Source organism: Notolabrus celidotus, chromosome 19 (assembly GCF_009762535.1).
Source record: "Notolabrus celidotus isolate fNotCel1 chromosome 19, fNotCel1.pri, whole genome shotgun sequence".
Lineage (NCBI taxonomy): Eukaryota > Metazoa > Chordata > Actinopteri > Labriformes > Labridae > Notolabrus > Notolabrus celidotus.
In genome coordinates, this window is record NC_048290.1 from 9,350,145 (window position 1) to 9,369,911 (window position 19,767).

The 19,767-nt window shown below is 39.5% G+C and overlaps 2 protein-coding genes across 2 annotated transcripts in view; one reads left to right on the forward strand and one right to left on the reverse strand.

The window, feature by feature from the left end:
- Positions 1–14,861, forward strand: part of pappaa (pregnancy-associated plasma protein A, pappalysin 1a) — a 105,008-nt gene extending 90,147 nt beyond the window's left edge. The window contains exon 22 of the mRNA XM_034709161.1: positions 8,981–14,861. Within this exon, the coding sequence (XP_034565052.1) occupies positions 8,981–9,085 (105 nt within the window). The 3' untranslated portion in view covers positions 9,086–14,861. The remainder of the gene's footprint in view (positions 1–8,980) is intronic.
- Positions 14,862–19,180: 4,319 nt separating this feature from the next.
- LOC117830879 (astrotactin-2-like) overlaps positions 19,181–19,767 on the reverse strand; it is a 484,162-nt gene continuing 483,575 nt past the window's right edge. Inside the window, exon 24 of the mRNA XM_034709203.1 lies at positions 19,181–19,668. Within this exon, the coding sequence (XP_034565094.1) occupies positions 19,431–19,668 (238 nt within the window). The 3' untranslated portion in view covers positions 19,181–19,430. The remainder of the gene's footprint in view (positions 19,669–19,767) is intronic.

Sequence of the window (19,767 nt, forward strand, 5' to 3'; positions counted from 1 at the left end):
AATTTCACATCAGTCCAGGATTTTCTGTGAGTCCAACCCTGTTGTGGTCCTTTCACTTTTATACAAGCTCTGATTGTTTGTTGATTTTGCATCCTATACCTTTGGGCCCAGCTTGTCAGTTGCTGTCAATCAAACAGGGACACGCCCCCCTCCAGTGGATGAAAGGCAAAGGATTTTATTGCTTAACATTTTGCCATCTTCCTTTTAAAATTGAAAATGTTGCTGATATGTTCAAAAAGCAAGAACTCACTGTTATTCTGCATTGAGTGATGACTGAAAGTGATTACAGTTGGACTCTAATCTCTGTTGAAAACTCTGGCCCAGGTTAAATGCTGATGTCGTTCCAGGCCAAGGATGCTACATGCCGATGGTCAATAGTAGCGTCTGCATAACAGGTGTTAGCAGTTCTCTGAAACAATAACTACAGGCAAATAGGGGATCAAATTACCCACTTGGTACTGACTTCTGTCAGAGACGGATTTGGTGAAAAGCAGATCCATTCCAAATGAAACTATTTTCAGTGGACGGCCACAGTATGATGCAGTAAGTGCATTACCTGGAGCTCAAGAACTCTAGACTGCTCGTCCAAATTTCTACTTAAAAGCATTTAGCTCTGGCATTGTTTGAAGAAAATAGTCTGGCTGGTGTTTTTGCACTGGTGGGTCCCCGGGAAAGTATGCGAAAAAGATACGAAAAATTGCTCTGAAATAACCAATCATAATTTGATTCATCATCTGCCAGGAGCGAGGGATGAGGGAGGTTACTCTGGGTGAGAAACAAAAAGGAAACACTTGGGAATGAAGCTGATATGGGAAATTGATATAGGAACAGAGGGAAACCAGATGTTTGATATAATCCCTTGCGCTTGTTAGCCTGTGAGCCCATTACTTAATTGATGTTGCCTGCCTGCATACACATGTTTCTTAAAGCCTTAAATATACCCAATTCACATGAAACTCTAATTAACCTGAATTTCAGTTTCAAATGATTAGCCAGTCAACCCTTCCAAAGACTTCATCCTGCTGGTTTTACTACTGTACAGTTTTTTTGTCCACATTTAAGTCTCTACTCTATTTATTATAGTTGGGATCATGCATTTAGTTAGGCATTTGCAGTTGTTTATTCCTCTCGGGCAAAACTTTTCCTCATAGTCATTCCCGTTTGATCAACTCAGTCAAAACAGAAACAGTTTTTTTTGCACCTGATTCTGATTTTCTCCAACTAACCCAACACATGCGTGGCAGACGACCAAGGTCAGACTCATATTAAAGCCTCAAAAAACAAAACAAAAATGACACAATATATGACAGCAGTAATCTGTAACTCATTTATGACAGTCTCTCTCCTCCTCAGAGCTGCTGAATAACACACTTGCTGGGTGACAGAGACAGGCAGTGTTTTCCTCTTTAGCGGGAAATCAATGTTCTTCCGCAGACCACAAGTAAAGACTTTGTCCCGAGTTGTTTAATTGTTCCTGAATGCAGATTTTGTTGTTACAGATTCTTTTGTCTGCGTCAACAAAGAACTCTCTATCTATGTCTAGTCCTGGTGTTCATTCTGAACACAATTATTACATTGTGTTTTAAAAGGCCAGTGTAATTTTTTGCTTACAATTTATTATTAATGCATTTGATGAAAAAAAACAACAAATCTCGGATTGATCTGGCTAACAAGATTTGTCTGTGTAGCAGAGCTTAACAAAGCTTCTTATTCTGTAGTAGGCCAATAAGAGCTGCAGTGTTGCAGTGTTGCCCCCTTGTTTAAATGAACATGGACCCTGTAGTTCATCCCAAGTCAGTGAATTATGTTCAGAGCTGAGCACACGTGCATTAATCTACGAATTGTTCATTATCAGCGTTAATTTAAAAAAAAATCTCAGAATGAGGAAAATGATTATCAAAACCATTAACTGTTAAATTCAATTTTCATTATGTCTTCATTTCAGCAGGAAGACTCTCAGGTTTTAAATATTTGCATGCAATAAGCATGTACCTATGTGGAATGCCAAAATCTGAGGTTGGGAGAGCACATCGCCCCTCTCTTTCATATACATACATGCAGAGCCAAGGCAGGGAGAGCAGCAGCAACAAAAACCCCATCAGGCTACAGAACAGAGAGAGCACAAGTGGCAATACTTATGACACTGGTAAAATCAGACACAGCGTAAAAGGAGGATCTGGGGTGGAGGTGGGTTGCAAAGTGGTTTGCAGGGGGAGCAGCAAGAGATGGCAGGCTAAAGAAGCTCAAATAGAACACCCATTTTGCTATTTGAGCTGTCAGCTGATGTTCTGTCGGCTGAGATCGACTTTGTGGCCTGCCTGCACTAACGCTATGTTGAATTTATGCGTTACGTGACCTGAGGTTGGGAGCCTATGTGTCAGGTGCGAACAACTTGGCTCTAAGAGTTGGCTCTTGTTGGTCTAAATGGTAGTAAATGAAGAGTCGTTTTGAAGCTGATAGAGCCGGTTCTTGGTGGGCCAAATTATCTGGATCACTAAAAAGATACACAATTCCCATCACTATGACTTCAGGGTGACTATGTTCAATATTTATACATTCTATGGTTGAATCCAATGTTAAGTCAGTCTACTAGAAAACATCATTTGTTGATTGTTTTCCTGTGGTCTTTATCACAGTGGATCACAGTAGATGCTACCTCTAGGATTCCTCACAAGAGTAAGAAGACTGCTTCAGTTTTTTTCCCTTTGATAGCAACTTCTCATTCAGTTTTCTCCTGCCCATTCACTTCTAGATACTCATTCACAGTCTCTCTCACACGCACTCACACATAGCACATGAACAGACAGCAGCCACCAGTTAGTCTGGTGACTCAGTGGGGGTCTGGCTCAGTGTTGCTGTCCTCAGTGTGTTGAGACACAGCACATGACACCGTTAATATGACCCCTTTCATACATCCACACACGGTTCAAATACACCTCTCATTTGTTCCTCTGCACAAACCTTTTACATGTACTTAATTATCCTATGATCTGAGTGAAAGAGAAGACAAATGAGAAATGGATTATGAAGGATGAGAGAGGTCTGTTGTTAAATTGTATAACCATAAATCCATTTGTTTCCCAACAAATCAGTCCCAAATCTGAAAAACGACTCATTGTTTCAGTATGAAAAATCATCATCGGAATGAAATACAACTTATTCCAGATACAATAATTGGGCAATTTCTTCTCTTTCCAAACGAGCTTATCATAGAAATTACATTATTAGCAGTTATTAAAGTTTTCCAGATTCCTTACGCTTTTCTTTTTTTCCTTCACAGTTCAGAGTTTAATCCTGATAAGAGCTGAATTACTGTGAGGAAACAGAGCTGAATTGTGAAAAGCAATGGCACTCAGCTGCTCATTTATTTCCTACTACTTCCCTTCCCAGCACATGCTTCTCCCTGGTCTTTTATTTTGGTAGAGATTTGTGTATTAAAGAGTTCTGGATGACTTGCTGTGTATTATTCCTCCCCAGGAGCTTTGAAGGTGCAAGGACTGGCTGCACGTAAGGTCACCACAGGATCTCCCCTTAATAGTTGCAAGCTGTTGGCTGGATTTGGAGAGGCAGGGAGGAGAGGAGGCGAGGGTGTAGAGTGTGCTTTCCTAAGGGTTGCCTGAGCAAGACCCCTCTTTTAGGTCCCCCCTCAAACCCCCAACCCCCTCCCCCCTAGTTTGGAAGGAATTCCTTTCTTGGATGCTGGAAGCAGTACGCAGAGGGCACCGATTATATAGTTATATGACTTGGCCTCTCTGAAACAACTTTTGCTAACCGTGCCTGTAGGTTTTTCTGTCTGTGTTGGTGGTGGGTGAGTGCTGGGATCCCTCCCAGCCCCTGACTCCTGTCCCAGTTTGACACATGCATGCTCCATACGTGACTTGCTAAGTGACACAATTGATGTTAGTGTCTGACTGATGGTCTGTGACAGCCACCATAACCACAGCTGACCTCTTAACCTCCCCTTCTCTGGAGGTGATTTTCAATGCCCTTTCAAAATAAAAGCACAAATATAAAAGGGTCTTCCCAAATTACAATTGAAGTTATTTTTATGAAATCTATGCAACCCCAATTTTCGACACACAATCCTTTGGATCTAATACAAATAGAGATTAATTTTAACAGTTTTACTAGTTGTTTATTCTTTTATATTCCCCTTTACCTCAAATAACCACTGATCTGGATGGCAAAGGAATTAAAACAACATCTCTTTTATTATCTAATGCCTTTAAATAGCTTAGTTGACTTTATTTCCTGTTGCCAGTGCTTCATCCAGGCAGTCTATTCAAGGAAGGGCAGCCCTTCTCACACTGTAGGAGCATTTTCATGGAGCTAAAAGTAGTTTTTTTTTTAACTTTCTCTCTCTCTCTGTCTTGCCACTGCAACACATCGCTTATCATTAAACAAGCAGCAGCACCCCACAGCCTTATTTTTTCCCCAACTTTCCTGTATTTGTCTGTGTGTGTGGGGAGCGGGGGCTGTGGACTGAGGGGGCAAAAAACATCTTAGTGGGAGGGAAAGGAAGGATAATGTAGAGGGAGGAGCAGGGCTTTTCTCCACAGCTGAGCAAAGGTAGTTACACACCACAGGAGACACACTTCCCGCTGTTTTTAGGGGTTTTGGCTGTTTGCTGATGCTAAGTGCTTGTACTTATTTTGCCAAACCTCGTTATGTGTTATTTTGCTCTAAAGTTACTGTTTCCCCATTTTTAATCTTATTCATTAGAGCTCTTTCTTCTGCAGAGGGAGGATTTAAACCTCTGTTAAAGTAAATGGTGATTTTTTTTTCTCCCAAAGACCTGAGACATTTCTTTGAATTCACACTTGGTTCAATGGTCCCAGAGACTGATGTTAGGTGTAGTAGGTAGTCAAAACCATAAACTGTTCAAATAATAGCTTTCAAAACATAACTCAATAGTGTTTATATTAAAATAGATGTTTGAAAAATAGGAAATGTAGTAAGTCACTGGGACCAAAATTAGTTGTTTTATGAACCATGCCATAATCAATCATATTGCTGTACAGTTGGTAATTTTAACACCTTAGGCTGCTTTTTGAGCCACCCTCAAGTGGACACTTAAGGTACTGCAGTTTTCTACACTTCTAATTGGCTTCATTTTTCTACACTGTAGGTTGCTGCTTGGTTGCCACAAATTAAAAGGCCAGATATACATTCATGTGATTTTAGTACAGTGTATTGTAAAGGCTTTTGTGGTAGATGTGATCACATTGTATTTGCTATATTGGTTGATGTAAAAACCTCCTTTAGAGAAGAGGTTTCCACTGCTCGCGCTCAAATCTTATAGATTTGTATAACTGACAAGTTGCTGCTAGTCATAATTCTCTCTAATTACAACTGATACTTGCTGATAATGTCTGCTGTACATTTCAAGGTTAGCCTGTTCCCTTTTCCCTGCCCTGTGCCCCTTATAAACTCTCTCCCCTTTAAGCATACACACACACACACACATATACTACACACACAGAAGTGTTATTTTGACCTGTTCCTTAGATGGTAGGATGGGGCTCTGACAAGGTCTGCGCTTTTCTGAAGGGCTTTCATGTTGCTGTTAGTGGGTGTCCTCCCCCAGCCCTCCTCCGACCCCAGGACATGGGGCAGCATGTGGGCCCCTAGGCCCACAAGGCCAGCCAATCCCATTTCCCAGCCACCCTGCGAGAACCTTAAGTCAGGGCCAGATGTGGCAGCTGGCCCAGCCACCCTGGAGGTCAAGGTCAAAGAAAACCATGTCAAATTTGCCACCCACCATCATTTTCTAGATAGGGAGATAAACAGAAGTGGCCTTTGGAGGAGAGGTGAGGTGTTTGGGGAGTGTGATGTGTTGTAGGAATGTGAGGGAGGAGTAATAAAGACAGGTAGAGCAAGGGAAAGACTCGAAAACAGACAAGCTGAAAGTGAGAAACTGAGAGATAGTGTAATTAAACTGAGAAAGGGTCAGCTGGGAGCAAGGCGCCCCGTGTTCTTGCGTTCAAAATGCCACAGAGGAAACACTGACAGCTGTTTCTGAAGTGTGTCCGGCCCTGGGCTTGTAAAGTCGTCACATGCAGGCCTCATTTTCTCAGAGGAGTCCAGGCACTGCCCACCTGGCCCTCACATTAGGAACCCCCCCGCACAAACAACTTATTTTATATCCCATTTCAAAGGGGAGCCTGCGTCACTGCTCCTCAGTGACTAGCATGCTCCCCCATGTCATTGCACAGAAACTACTGGAGGTGTTTCCTGTGTGTTACATTTACCACCGCCTATAATGTTTTACACTATGACTTCACACCATTATCCAAAGCTGAATGTGACGCTCACTATATCAAGTTATTTTGACCAATCAAAAATTAAACAATTTTTAGACAAGACCGTAATCTTGTATATTGTAGTCTAAGGAATTAGCATTTGGATGAATGATTAAAAGGAAGTTCAATTAAAAGAAGTTGTGCAACAAAAACCTCTGAAAAATGTGCTCTGTTGTTTTAAAATGGTTATAACAAAGCATATTCCTTAAATAGTGAATTTTAAAATTCTTAAAGTCTTACCTTCTCATATTCTATCATTCTGTATTGGATTGAATCATATTATATCAAACTCCATCTTATTGTATCAAATCTAATTTCATCCTGTTATCGTATTATATTGCATTGTGTTACATCTTGTATCGAGTCATATCATATCAGATCTTTTACCAAATTATATGGCATATTGTGTAATGTTACATCCTATTGTGTCATGAAATATTGTATCATACTGTATCATATCGTATCGCATCGTATTATCATATTGTACCATACCATACCATATTGTATGGTGGGTATGGTATGGTACCATATCGTATTGTATCATATCATAAATGGCCATGTGTTTCTTCTCCTCTCTTTTTTTCTCTTCTTTTATTGAGCTCCAGAACTTGTTTTTTGATGACCCTTTTAGATGAGAAAAAAACAGGAACTTTTGAAGTAGGGCGCTGATGAAGTAAAATAAGGAATTTTAAAGATACATTTTCTATTAATATTCTAATTTATTTGTAAAATCTCTCAAAACCAAAAACAATTAGCCCTAGTGGTAAGCAACCTTTCACATTACTCGCAATGAGGTTTCCATTAATATTTGGCAAACCAAGTTGAATTTGGATTAACATGAAACTTGGGAAATGAGTCAGCCCTAAAGTCTCTGTCTTTGATATCGATGTTGTGCAGTATAATGGACATTTTTGTTATTAATGCATCTTTTAGTAGATGGAACATTTTCAATTCTTTCTTATTCTTTGCTAATGCATATAGTAATTACCTGACCAACTCTCCCAGTTGGTATGAGATCATGATTTAATTTATTTGATAGCATTACAGTAGTGTTTTGGGTAATTATACAGCAGCTACTCCATATACAGATAATATCTCTATGAACCAATCCTGGCAGACAACTTTCATTTATTCATAGAACTGAACCAATCATTTTCTTTGGCATGAGGCATGCTGTCTACTAAGTGTCTATGTTGGTTACATGGTCAGTGTTGTTAAATTCACGTTGAGTACAAAGATTCATTGTGTAACAGAGGCAACACCAATCAGCCCTGACAGAAAGAAGTGACACCACCCCCAGTCCCCCACAGATTGATCTGATACGCCACCAGGGCACAAATGCAGACATGCCCTTGGTCTGCTGCTTGCCTTCCATGACTTGGGCCACATGTGTTACTTGTTTGGCCTGGAGAAGGGGGACACATTTTGTGTACCCAAGCAGCTGAAGCAGGCCCCCTAGGAGGCGAGCCGACAGGGCTGCAGCAGCTGGTGCCGATGACGCATTGCCAACGTTATCTAGTGATGTCCAACGCCACGGGCAATGGCCACTGTTCTTCCGGTTCTATTTTCACCTTGACACCAGACTATCAGATATATCAATGTGTCAGATATTCTGAGACAGTGATATATTGTGTCGTCTATGATAGCCAAATACACAACATACATCATTTTAAAGTGACAGGGACAAGAATGCTTGAATTTGCTGGCTGGTGTCCATTATTTTCACGTAACTGCCCACCTTTCACATGAAGATTTTCTTCTTCTGTTGTTCAAAATTGATGCAGCACTTAAAAGCCTTCAGGGTCTAACAGCTTAGCTCTTGCTCTAGGTACACATTGTACCCAGAGTTTCTGTACCCATTACAAATTGGCCTAATGAAAACCACCCTGATTTAATTTCAAGCCTGTTTGATATTAGCAAGAATCTGGTCTACATCAACTCTCAGGAAAGTGAGCCAGCATGTGTTTGTGTGTTTGTGCAACTGAATAAAAGAGAACGAGGGAAAGCCAGGTGATAGGCATGTCTGCCTGAAGCATTACATAATAGCAAAAATGGCATAGTTACTCAGCAAGGTAGAACAGTAATAAAAAAATAACTTCAAACGATTTTTAAACAATGGAACAATAGATGATCAAAGATTTAGGTTCAAAGAGCTCTTGTGGTTGCAATCACTTTGAAATAATAAAATGAAGAGGTGACTTCATGATAGATCAGGTGGGGTAGATTGGCTAACCGAACACTGGACCACAATGAAAAAGAGAGCTCTCCTATACCTGTTTTCTCCAATGACTGGTGGACAAAGTTTCAGTGATGGTCCCCATATGTTTCTGGAGCAGCATTAGTAAGGCCAACTATGGCGGTTGCAAAATTGAAGATGGTGACTCAATCTAACTTTCGAGGCTGGCCAGTGGGTGGCAGTGTATTGAATGACTAACTGATGTTCTCTTAAGTGGCTGATGAGCATCCAGTCCATCAAAATCATGCCTTTAGTAGAAAGCAGCTTTTGAATAGCTGCACACTAAAGGGGACCACTATCCATGAAAGGGCTAGATTTTTTGATATTCAGCATGGGACATTTGTTATTTTGCAAACTTGGTACCTTGACTTGAGTTTGAAATCCTTATTCATCATTTGGATATCACAATTTATGTATTTACCTTTTTTTTCTCCCAACCCAGGTGATTCCATTCCCCATGTCCTGTGACATACGGGATGAGTGCTCCTGTCGGGATCCCAACGCCATAGAGAACAAAAAGGATGAACACGTCCAATCCCTGGGGTGACCAACCTGAGCAGGGACCTCGTTCAACGTCCCAGGAACCCTCGCATCAACACAACACAGCCAGAGCGGCCGAGGCTGACCCCCGTCCTCCTCCTACCTTCATCCTCCTTCTCGGCCTCCAATTTCCTGCACATGCTGCTTAACCTCTCCATCCATACTGCAACCCCAACCAGCTGAAAATATGTCTGCCTCCACATCACAGGAAGATCTAGAATAGAGGCCGGGACTCATGAGACTCCACAGAAAACATCATTTCTCAGCTTAAAGGAAAGTAACCCTGCAATATCATCATTAAAAAAAACATATATAGCAAAGAGAAAAAAATACATGAAACAGACTTTTTTTCTGAAAGAGTAAGAAAACAAACAAACAAAAAACAAAAACATAACCAAGCCTAGGTAGCATGCCTTTTGTTCAGTTTTGTGCTTGCTTCAGTGTCTATTTTAGTGACCTCACTCTAACAATCACGTGATTGAACCAAAGGTAAAACAAAATGTGCAAAGTGGGGGATTGTGTTGGTGTTGGCTCCGTGTTTAGCAAATATGAAGAAAAGCAAACTTTAAAGGTAATACTCAGACACTTTGAAGGCATGTTAAACACCTTTTCAGAGGGGCTAAGAGTTATGTGCTTACATCATTCCTGGTTTCAAACTGGTCAGACATTCTGTATCTCTACGTCCTTTTCAGTCGAGTGTGTTTCTTCATAGGCACATCAGAGGTTATATAGAGGTTATTCCGAGCTTGGTGGGGAATGAGACAGCCATATTGTTAAGTTTCAAGCCACAGATTCAACACAAAAGCCAATTTCAAATACACTCACAAACACATGCAAAAATGTCAACTAAGACTCAATATCCGAAGATGATTTTATACGTAGAGAGCGTTATTCAAACATTTTTTTAGCATGGCTTTCTGCTACTGTGTTTGCTGCTATTCGCCATATTCACATCATAATAACTGTCGGATGTCACTGTCCGCCTTGCTGCTTACAGTACCTCTTTATAGCATCCATTCACGATTGCATGTTAGTTCATAATACTTCCAGAGAAAACATGTCGATGCACTAATGACTTTAAAAACCCAGAACCTCACTATAAGTCCCCAAACTACCCAAGAAAAATACAACACACATTGACCACGACTTAAAGAATGTTGAAAATCGATAACACCTCACCTTAGGGTTGGGGTCGATTTTACTTTCAGTTTGAACTCCTCCCTCATGGCGCATGTTACCTCGAGCGCTGATTCAAAAAAACGTTTCAACTGGAAATAAAATGATCCCTTCCCTGCTCAGAATGTAGTCAATGCTTGTCAGGAGTCTGTGGCTTTTTTTTCTCTCTCTGAGTGCACAGTTCTCCATAGCACAGTCACACAAGAGTACAGAAGTAAAAGGGCTGGATAGAGGCCATGGCTCTTACGCAGAATGACTCCACACACATAACCCTCGTTCTCTCACCTCAAAGTAGTTTGGACTCTTAGCTGTAGCTTTGCAGGCAACATGAAAATGACATTTGGATGTATATGTCAACACAACATGATCAAAAGTCTCTATTATCTCTACTGGGTGTCGTGAGGTAATCAATTTAACCATAAGTCTGTACTCAAAGTGCACTTCCAATGAGCACTTTTTCCAGTATTGTGAACTTGGGTGTCCATCCCCACCAATAAACTTCTTTAGATTTTATGGCTGCTATAATAGCTTTTTATTTTGTTACTCTTCATTCCAGACACATAAAACACAAGTTTTCCTCATGCACATTAAATAATGAAGGCTGCTTGGCGTATTGGTCCAGATTCTGCTGCTCTTATTTGGCTGCATCCACCGTCGCGGTAACAATCAGCATGATCATTTCACTCGGGCCAATGGCACAGTCCCTCTGACTCATATTAGGCTGCTATAGCATTCCAGATCATTCTCAGACATCTTTGGACTCAACAAGCTGCACAAGTGGCAACGTAAGACCAATATAATGACATTTTAGTGAAGAACGTAGACGAAACAAAAACATGCAGAGAAAGTGTGAAGGTATTATTTTCCACCTCTTTTTCAAAAGAAAATATCATAACTATTATTATATGTTCTGTTTGGACAGAGGCGTTGATTTTTTTGTTTTCATGTATTTCCTTTTTTTTTTTTAAACAAATGTCATATTTAATCAGTGTTTGTATTATTGACCTCAGTTACTGCACTTTTTTAGTTTCCATGTAAGAAGAAAAAGTATATCTTTCAAAAAAAAAATGTTTAGAAGCTGCTATTGTCCGAATGGTGACCTGAAACAAACTGTATGATATTCGGTCCTTTAACTCCCTGTGTCGCTATTAGCTTTCCTGTTGTTGGTTTTTATTTGTATCTTACTCCTCTGTGATCTAAACTGGCTTTTGCTTTCGATGTCATCAATCATGTAGGGAGGTATTGTCGCTATGAACCATCCATCCACACAGGCCCAATGATCAATTTATTTTTATTAACACCGCACCAAATCATGACAACATGTTCCCCTTGAACCTTTACAAAGAGAACATATCCAGACAGTACTCTTTCAAAGGACACAGACACCAATTATCAATCCACCAATAAGGAAGCTCTTAGCAAAGGACTTTCACAGGCAGAAAACTTGTGCAAGGGCGGACTCATTGGTGGACAGTCATCTGCACAATACAATATTTAAAGGCAAAGTTTTTTGAAAAGGTCTTGAAGACAGCATTTTATTTGTTTGGTCCTGATGTGTGTATACTACATTGTCTTAGGTTGTGTATGCTCATTTTGAAGGAGAAACCTGTAGTAGGTGAATAGGAAGGAAGAGCTTTAATGAAGGATTATACTGAAAATTGTAGGACCTCCTAAAGGCTACATCGTCTTTAAATGAAAACATATATCGCTTACGTTGAAAATAAAACAGACTATATTATTTTAATATTATCACAACATTCACATTGTAACTCCAGATTCTGCTGCTTTACATAGAAATGTTCCCATCAGAGAGAGACTGACCTGCAATCACTTCCTTGCGCCAATCACAAGCAGTACTGTAGTTTATCAAACGCCAATGAGGTCACTGGAAAGCCACTCATAGCTGTTCAAACGGATGGATCTGAAATCAGTCTCCTGATCTTTTCCTTTCATTCTTCCCCCAAAAAAGGAGTTATGACTAACCTAGAAATATTCTCTTCAACAATTACTCGTATCATCAGTCAATGTCTGGATTCCAAAACGACTCATACTATCAGAAAGGCTACAGAATGTCTGCACGTCAACTTGAAAAATTATGTTCTCAATATTGAAGAAGGCACCCATAAGCCATATCGAAACAAAGATATTCATGGGAGGAAGTTTAAGATTACGCATTGGATGAGGACATCACCTCTCTACTGTAGTCATCACAGGATCCCTTGCTGTACCTCATGCCTGTAATGTTTGCTGCTTCTATATTTTTGGTATTTTAGTGACATTTTTGCGTCTCATAACAATGGTGTAAATAGTAGAACTATTTATTGAGAGTGTTATACTTTTTTAAGTTATATTTAATGTCCATGTAAGTTATTTTTTACATTGTTCGTATAAACAAAAAAAAACATCCTCGGTTGTGAGGCATTCTGTCTCTGTCATCGTCACGTTGCTCATTGCTTTAGATCGCTGCGAAAAAAGCAATGATCGGGAATGCAGAACACTTCAGGCTCACAACCGTGCAAGACCTTATCTCATTGGTCATTAAGTGTAGATGGACACTGCTTGCATCCAATGAGGATTCAACACAATGTTACTGAGTGCAGTGTATCTTCTTTTCCCTTTAAAACCAGAATGTAAAGTTTTTTATTTTCTTATTTTTTTAAAATGCACACATTAGCCATATGTTCAAGAGGTTGTGAAAAGAGAACCAAGTATACGATGTTCAAGTGCATAAATCCATAGTATAATAAAAGTTCTTGATTGAGAAATGTAAGGCACACAGTGTATACGTAGACAGCCAGCTGATCATGGGCAAAGAGAGGGATCAAAAAAACAGAAGACAAAGTCAGAGCGGAGGTCATACGGCCGCTGGTGGTGCCACAGATAGAGTGTTCATGGACTGAGGGGCTGGAAGTAGGAGGCTGATCTGGGATGGGTGGGCTGCTTTTCCTGGCCTGTCGAGCTATTTGTCCAGGTGTGAAAATGTGTACTCACAGAGGCTGCCCCTGGGCAAAGGGTGGCCGCCACTGACTGGCAACAAGCCGAGGCCAATGAGTCAGACTTTCTCCCTGGAGGTGGCAGCCGTCCCTCTCTGGGACTCCCGCCCCCCCTCCCACCTCCTACCTCCACCTCCCCACTCCTCGACACACTGCCTCATCTGTCACTGTCAGGTAAGCCTGCGCAGGGCTGCCAGGGTCAAGCTGGCCCTGTGAAAACGAAGAGAGGATGTTTGCCCAGCTTATGGAGCCTTTTGAAGTTAGGCTGAAGGAACACAGCTCTGCTCACCTCAGAGCCTACGCTTATCACCTAATATGATTTGTCTCGCAGCCTTTTTTTGACAGGCTTTGATACCTCCCCACATTCTCTACCAACAGTCGCTCCTTTGTTTCTAATTTAACACCTGGTTGTTGCATTTGCTCGTCTAAAAATGGCAGAAACTTTGTAGTGTCAACGTCATTACAAAGCGATGGGGAGGGTAAGAAGGAGTGGCTGAAGCCCTCATGTTTTTTGCTCAGATCATTGTGGAGAATAATACTGATGTGCCATCTTGTTGTAAGACATTTTCTTTGTGTATTGTAACACATGAAGTACCTCTCACAGGCCTCTGGTTATAGAATGGTCCACCTATGTCTGTTTCCTAATCTCTCAATAAATAAAAAAGGTGAATTGTCCCTTTTTTTTCTAAGTGGGAAGTACAAAAAAGTGTATTTACATATTATATGGATATCTAGTGGTATTACTGCAATGTTTCGTACCCGATTGCTCAACAAATATATTTTAAGATGTAAATAATAATATTATATGATGATTGTATTTGCAAACCATGTACTAACTGTTTGGGAGTAGCTCTTGGATTGATTTTTATCATAACTATATACAAAGAGATGAACCGTGAATATGTTGTGCATTGTGTCAAAGTATCACCTGCAAGACAGAAAAAAAGACAAAAAAAAAAAAGACCTGTGATGCTTTACCACACCACTCGCTGTCAGCATTTATTTGTTCATAATGGCTTAGTACAAGCACTGTTGTCAGTTGTCTAAACCATGAAGTTATCCATAATAAAGAGTCATAAATTATTTATTTGTTGCCAAGGTGAATAAAATCATAACGGTCATTTCTGGGTCTTTGGAGTCAGTTGAACTCAAAAACCGAACTTGACTGATCTTTGAGGAGTTTGTTTTCAAATTTGTCTGGCACCAACCGACAGCTTTCGTTTCTTCTTCCTCACTCCATACTGTATATTGTCGAGTCTTAACCCAACGCCTTTGTGTTTGCTGAGAATTTCACCAACACTGTAAAGGTAGCCATCGGACTCAGAAGTCCCTCCCTCCCTCTGATGGCCTCCTCCTCCTCTCTCTCTTTTGGTTCTTATACAGTATGCACTTTTTCAGGCACATATACAACACATTGGACTTTTTTTATGTTACAGTTGATGTTTCTCTCTTGTTTTTTCACAGTTGCAATTATATATATTTTTTGGTGCTCTGGTACATGGCAAAACATGTCTGATGTGTACTATATTTTCATAAGGAAGAGTCATAAAGATGAGTATCATGTTCATTTTGCTGTCATTTATTGTGTAGAAATAAAACACTGGTTAAAGTGAACATAAACTGGATGAGCGTGGTCACTTCTTTGTGGTTTTTTTTTTTTTTTGTCATTGCTGGAACATCCTACAAAACAAAATTGGGGGAAAAAGCTATATTTTGTGTTTTCTGATTCTTATAGAAGCCACTGAGGCACCAAAGATCCTTAGTGACCCTTTCAAAATAAAACACATTAACACGCTTATAAAAGATTAACCTTTTCTGTAAACCTTCATAGATACATTGGCGTCCAAATTTGAGTGCTGTTCCTGGCACACCAATGACGTTAATGGCCTAATTTGTGAGAATGAACATCAAGCTACTGATTTTAAAAGTGCAGTTAATGTTGCATGACTGGAAGGGGAAACTGGATCTGAGCTTGAAGGAAAAGTTTTGTCAAAGGAGATGGAAAAAGAAAATGCTTCCCAGCAGCTCACATGCAGAGAAGCATAGCCACCTTCAGCTAATGACAGAAATTAGAGTAATTCATAGGGGATAGCTGTCAGTTAGCTCAGAGACTGATTTCCTCTCTTTCCAGTGCAATGTAAATATTTTTCAGCTGGTAATTGGGTAAGACCTGGGAAATAACAGCACTCCTATGACTGGTAAGTTCAAATCTGATTGCAGTTATTTTCATCTGACTCTCATTTCAACATTTTGCCATCATGCCAGATAATTCTGATCAAAATATTGCGGCAATATTGTGCAACTTCATGGTAGTGGTTTGTACCCTGGGGACTCCCCTCCGTTGTGTCAGCTCAGGCTGAACATATGAACCATGTGCACCACCATCAGCTGATCAAAACCGTGTCAAATTGAGTTTGACCTCTTCACAAGACAGATCGTTGAAGTCATCACCACATTACTCTCTGTGCTGCTACATGCTGGTGTTGACGGCCTGAGGTTTTCACTTCAGTACTTAAACTTGACTACAGTCTGGTGAAAGAGTACTAAACTTCAGCTATTAAACCCATAACTCTTACCACAGTGATACACACACCAACGTGTTAGCGTGTTGATGTAGTTTTCAACCCCATGTACGTCAGGTAGCCTATGTGCCTCACACACATCTTTTAAGTGGAGCTGAAAGCGAATGTCAATATGCTAACATGCTCATAATGACTTTTGTGTGCTAAAATTTAGAAGTTCACTTTGTTCATTGTCATAGTTTACAAAGATGCTGTGTTGTAGTTGAGTCACCAACCACAAGTCCGAACAAAGTCTCAGATCCCCATTTGTTAAGACTGATTCAAGCCTGAGTCATCAAAGAATCCAGTGTAGAAAACACATTTCATTTACTAACATAAGTTTCTGAGTGATCCTGTTGGCGGGTCTGGAGATTCAAATGATTGAGGAGGCATGGGGCCTATATGCACACCATGCCTCTCTGACTTCCAACATACACTTGTTTCTGCTGTGTTGGGATCACTGTAGGTGTCTAATGAACTCAAAAATACCTACAACCCACCCAGTGTTTAAGTCACATACTGTAGAAAGCCTAGCAGCTAGCTAACATAATCAACAGTCTGAGTAACTTTAACATCTTACTCACTTTTCAGGGTGCATGGACAGATGTCTGTAACACTGCTCTTGCTTGCATCTACTGTAATGTCTTTGAAAGCACAACTCACAATTTGTGGTACTGCTTTAGAGATCCTAGCAAGATCTGTTGCTGAGCAAGACAACATGTGAAAGCCTATTGGAGGTGAACACACGAGACAGCCCTTCCTCCATACTAAATACAAACAGTCTTTTTTAAATAGATACAGTTGAGTCCTCTTCTCCATCTTTGGAGTGTCAATGCAATGCAAGTCTGAGTCAACTGTGCTCGAGTCCAGGTTCTGAAAGTCAGGACTCGAGACGGACTTGAGTCTGTGTCCTGGACTTAAGTGCTACAACACTGCAAAGTAGCATGTTAGCTTGTTGATGTTTTATTATTGGCACTTAATAAGACAAAAGCTAACACAAGCCTTATAACTAACTCATGGCATTAGCTACAGGCAATTGAGCTAACTTAATTAGCCTTTCAAGGCAAGGGAACTTGTGGCCAACTTCTGGTCTTGGAATAGAATATATCTTGAGAAGAACAGAATATATCTTTATTGTCATTGTACATGGTACAATGTAATTGATCATTAACCTCAATTTTTACACAAGACCAAATTAGTTGATCAGATAACCCACATAGTAATGCAGTTAGGCGTTGAAGTTACCTTATCATCCTAAAAATGTTGAAAATGTACACTTCCAGTCAAAAGTTTGGAAACACCTTCTCATTCAAGGGTTTGTATTTATTTTAATTATTTGAAGCACAGTAGATTGATACTGAAGGCATCAAAACTATGAAAGAAAATATATGGAATAATTTAATTAACAAAAAAGTGTTAAACAAAGCAGAATATGTTTTATATTTTACATTCTGTAAAGTAGCCCCCTTTTTCCTTCATGACAGCTTTGCATACTCTTGGTATTCTCTCAGTCTGCTTCATGAAGTGGTCTACTGGAATGGTTTCTAATTAACATGAGCCTTTTCAAGAGTTCATTTGTAGAATGACTTGCCTTCTTAATGTGTATGAGACCATCAGTTGTGTTGTTCAGAGGTAGGGTTAGTCCACAATGGATAGCCCTATTTGACTACTGTTGTAATCCATATTATGGCAAAACCATATTATTTCATAGTTTTGATGTCTTTGGTATTCATCTACAATGTTGAAAATAATTAAAATAAACAAAAACATTGAATGAGAAGGTGTGTCCAAACTTTTGACTGGTAGTGTATGTGTGATGAACTTATAATTGTATGTACTTTTTGATCTGAAACTGATTCAGCTGTTATTTGATTTTTCAGAGTTTTATCACATAATTCATTTAGTTAAAAATATGGTTAGGCAATTTTTTTCTCAATGATCCTGAAAAGTGTTCCAAATAAAAGCATTACTACAGGATACTCGTGTTTTACTTGAGGTTTAAATGAGTGATTCAGAGCTTGCAGATAAAATGAGTCATGAAACCTTTTGTACTATAGAGTAGAGTAGAGACAGAAAAGGCCTCAGGTTTTATATACATATTTAATATTTCACATTCTTCAGAAAAGACAATCAAAGCCACTTAATAATACATATGTTTCCTTTTTACAATTTAAAATGTACAATATAATAATTTATTATTACAATTCGTATAACATGACATGAAAGTATTAAAAAAAAAGGCATTGTTTATCTTCATCAAAACAATATCCATGGCTTTGAAGATATGACATTGGACTGAAAAATAAGATTCTTATGAACCTTAAAGTGACAGTTGGTGCGACACAAATCTTTTGGGCACCTGAAAAAAGTCTTCATTTTCTATGAGCTCATTTCCGTTATGAGCAAATATTAGTTCTGCTGTGAGGGAAGAGCTTATCAAAGATTTAGATCTGGTTTCTGATTGCTCCTGTGACCACATACGCAACCACATTTTCCCAGGACTGTCAGGTCTGATACTGCTTCTGTTATCTGTGAAATACTTACAAATCCCAACCTGTCATTGGATTACAAGCATGACGGGGTCTTGCATAAACCACTGAGTCTCAGCTATTACATTTCTTTTTTTGTTTGTAGTATTTATACTATTATGATAGGTATACTTATAAAACTAAAATCAGTATGTATTTTCATGAAATATATGGCAAAAGCGATGCATCTTTTGTCTAGGGTGCATAAACCACTGCTTTCAGGTCCATTTATCGATCTGACAAATAACGGTCTCTGAAACAGGTTTATTTATAATGTTATCTATTTTGGGTAACAAGTATTGAAAAAAGATGAAGAATGAAGGTTTCCAAATTTTAGCTTTGAAATCAGTACTTTATTAAAAGTCTATGAATGAATCTGAAGTTATAATTTCAGCCATTCTTTCTTTGCATAATTTTAACAGGCTATTGTTGCCATAACTCAATCTCATTACCACACAAAGCCTTGCTATTTCAGTTAAATCTATCAATACAAGGCTAACTACGTCGTTCTCACTCTGGTTTTAAGTTCATAAAGCAAACCTCTAGTTTTTTAAGTAATGTGAATCTGAAACAAGAAAGTGATTTTCAAATGGCTTTAACACACTCTAACCTCTCTTTTCAACTGAAACGAGTAAAGGCAAATAAGTTATGCTGTGGATTTTTCCTTTTTTTTCTCTCTTTTAAAGTGTTCCAGATAAGCTTCAAAGCACCAAAAAGGAACTACAATATTACATTCAAAGTATTCAAGCCAACCAGTTTTTCTCTTGGCTCGATGATATTTTACACGTTCACACTGCAGTTTCTCATTGATATGTGCAATCACTGGCATTTTGCAGTTGAGAAATAAGCTTGCTCAATTTTTTTTATTTCTTCTTCTGTCTCATAGTAAAAGTAGGCCACAGAAAAATAGTTTTTTTCAGTAGCTTGAACACAATGTCCAGTGAATTCTGAGGTTTTCTTAGGCTCTCCTGGCTTCTAAAATCCACCGGTCAGTTGAGAGACACCTGCTGCAGAGGTTGACGAGGTACATCAGTCATTGATGTCATTTTGCAGTGGGAAAAAAAAAGCACACTGCTTGTCTCCAAACTCCTGTCTCATCGGAGTTTGGTGTTGCTGTATGTGTTACGCTGTACAGAAATCAGCTTTTCCATACAGGTAGTGCGTCTTTCATGTAAGGAGCCATGCCACGTGTTACTGGGAGGTCGGCCCTCTTCGCTCCGGCAGTAGACATACGCCATGGTGTCAGTGCGGCTCTGGATGTGGGTGCTGCGCAAGAGGGACCGGCAGTAGTGGCTTATCTTCTCTACCCTATTAAGTATCAGATTGGCTTTTCTGTTGAAAGAGAAAACAGACATAAACAAGTCAGTCACATTGTATCAGAAATGTATTAGAAATGTCATTCAGTTGATAAAATAAACTATTTTTTTCTTC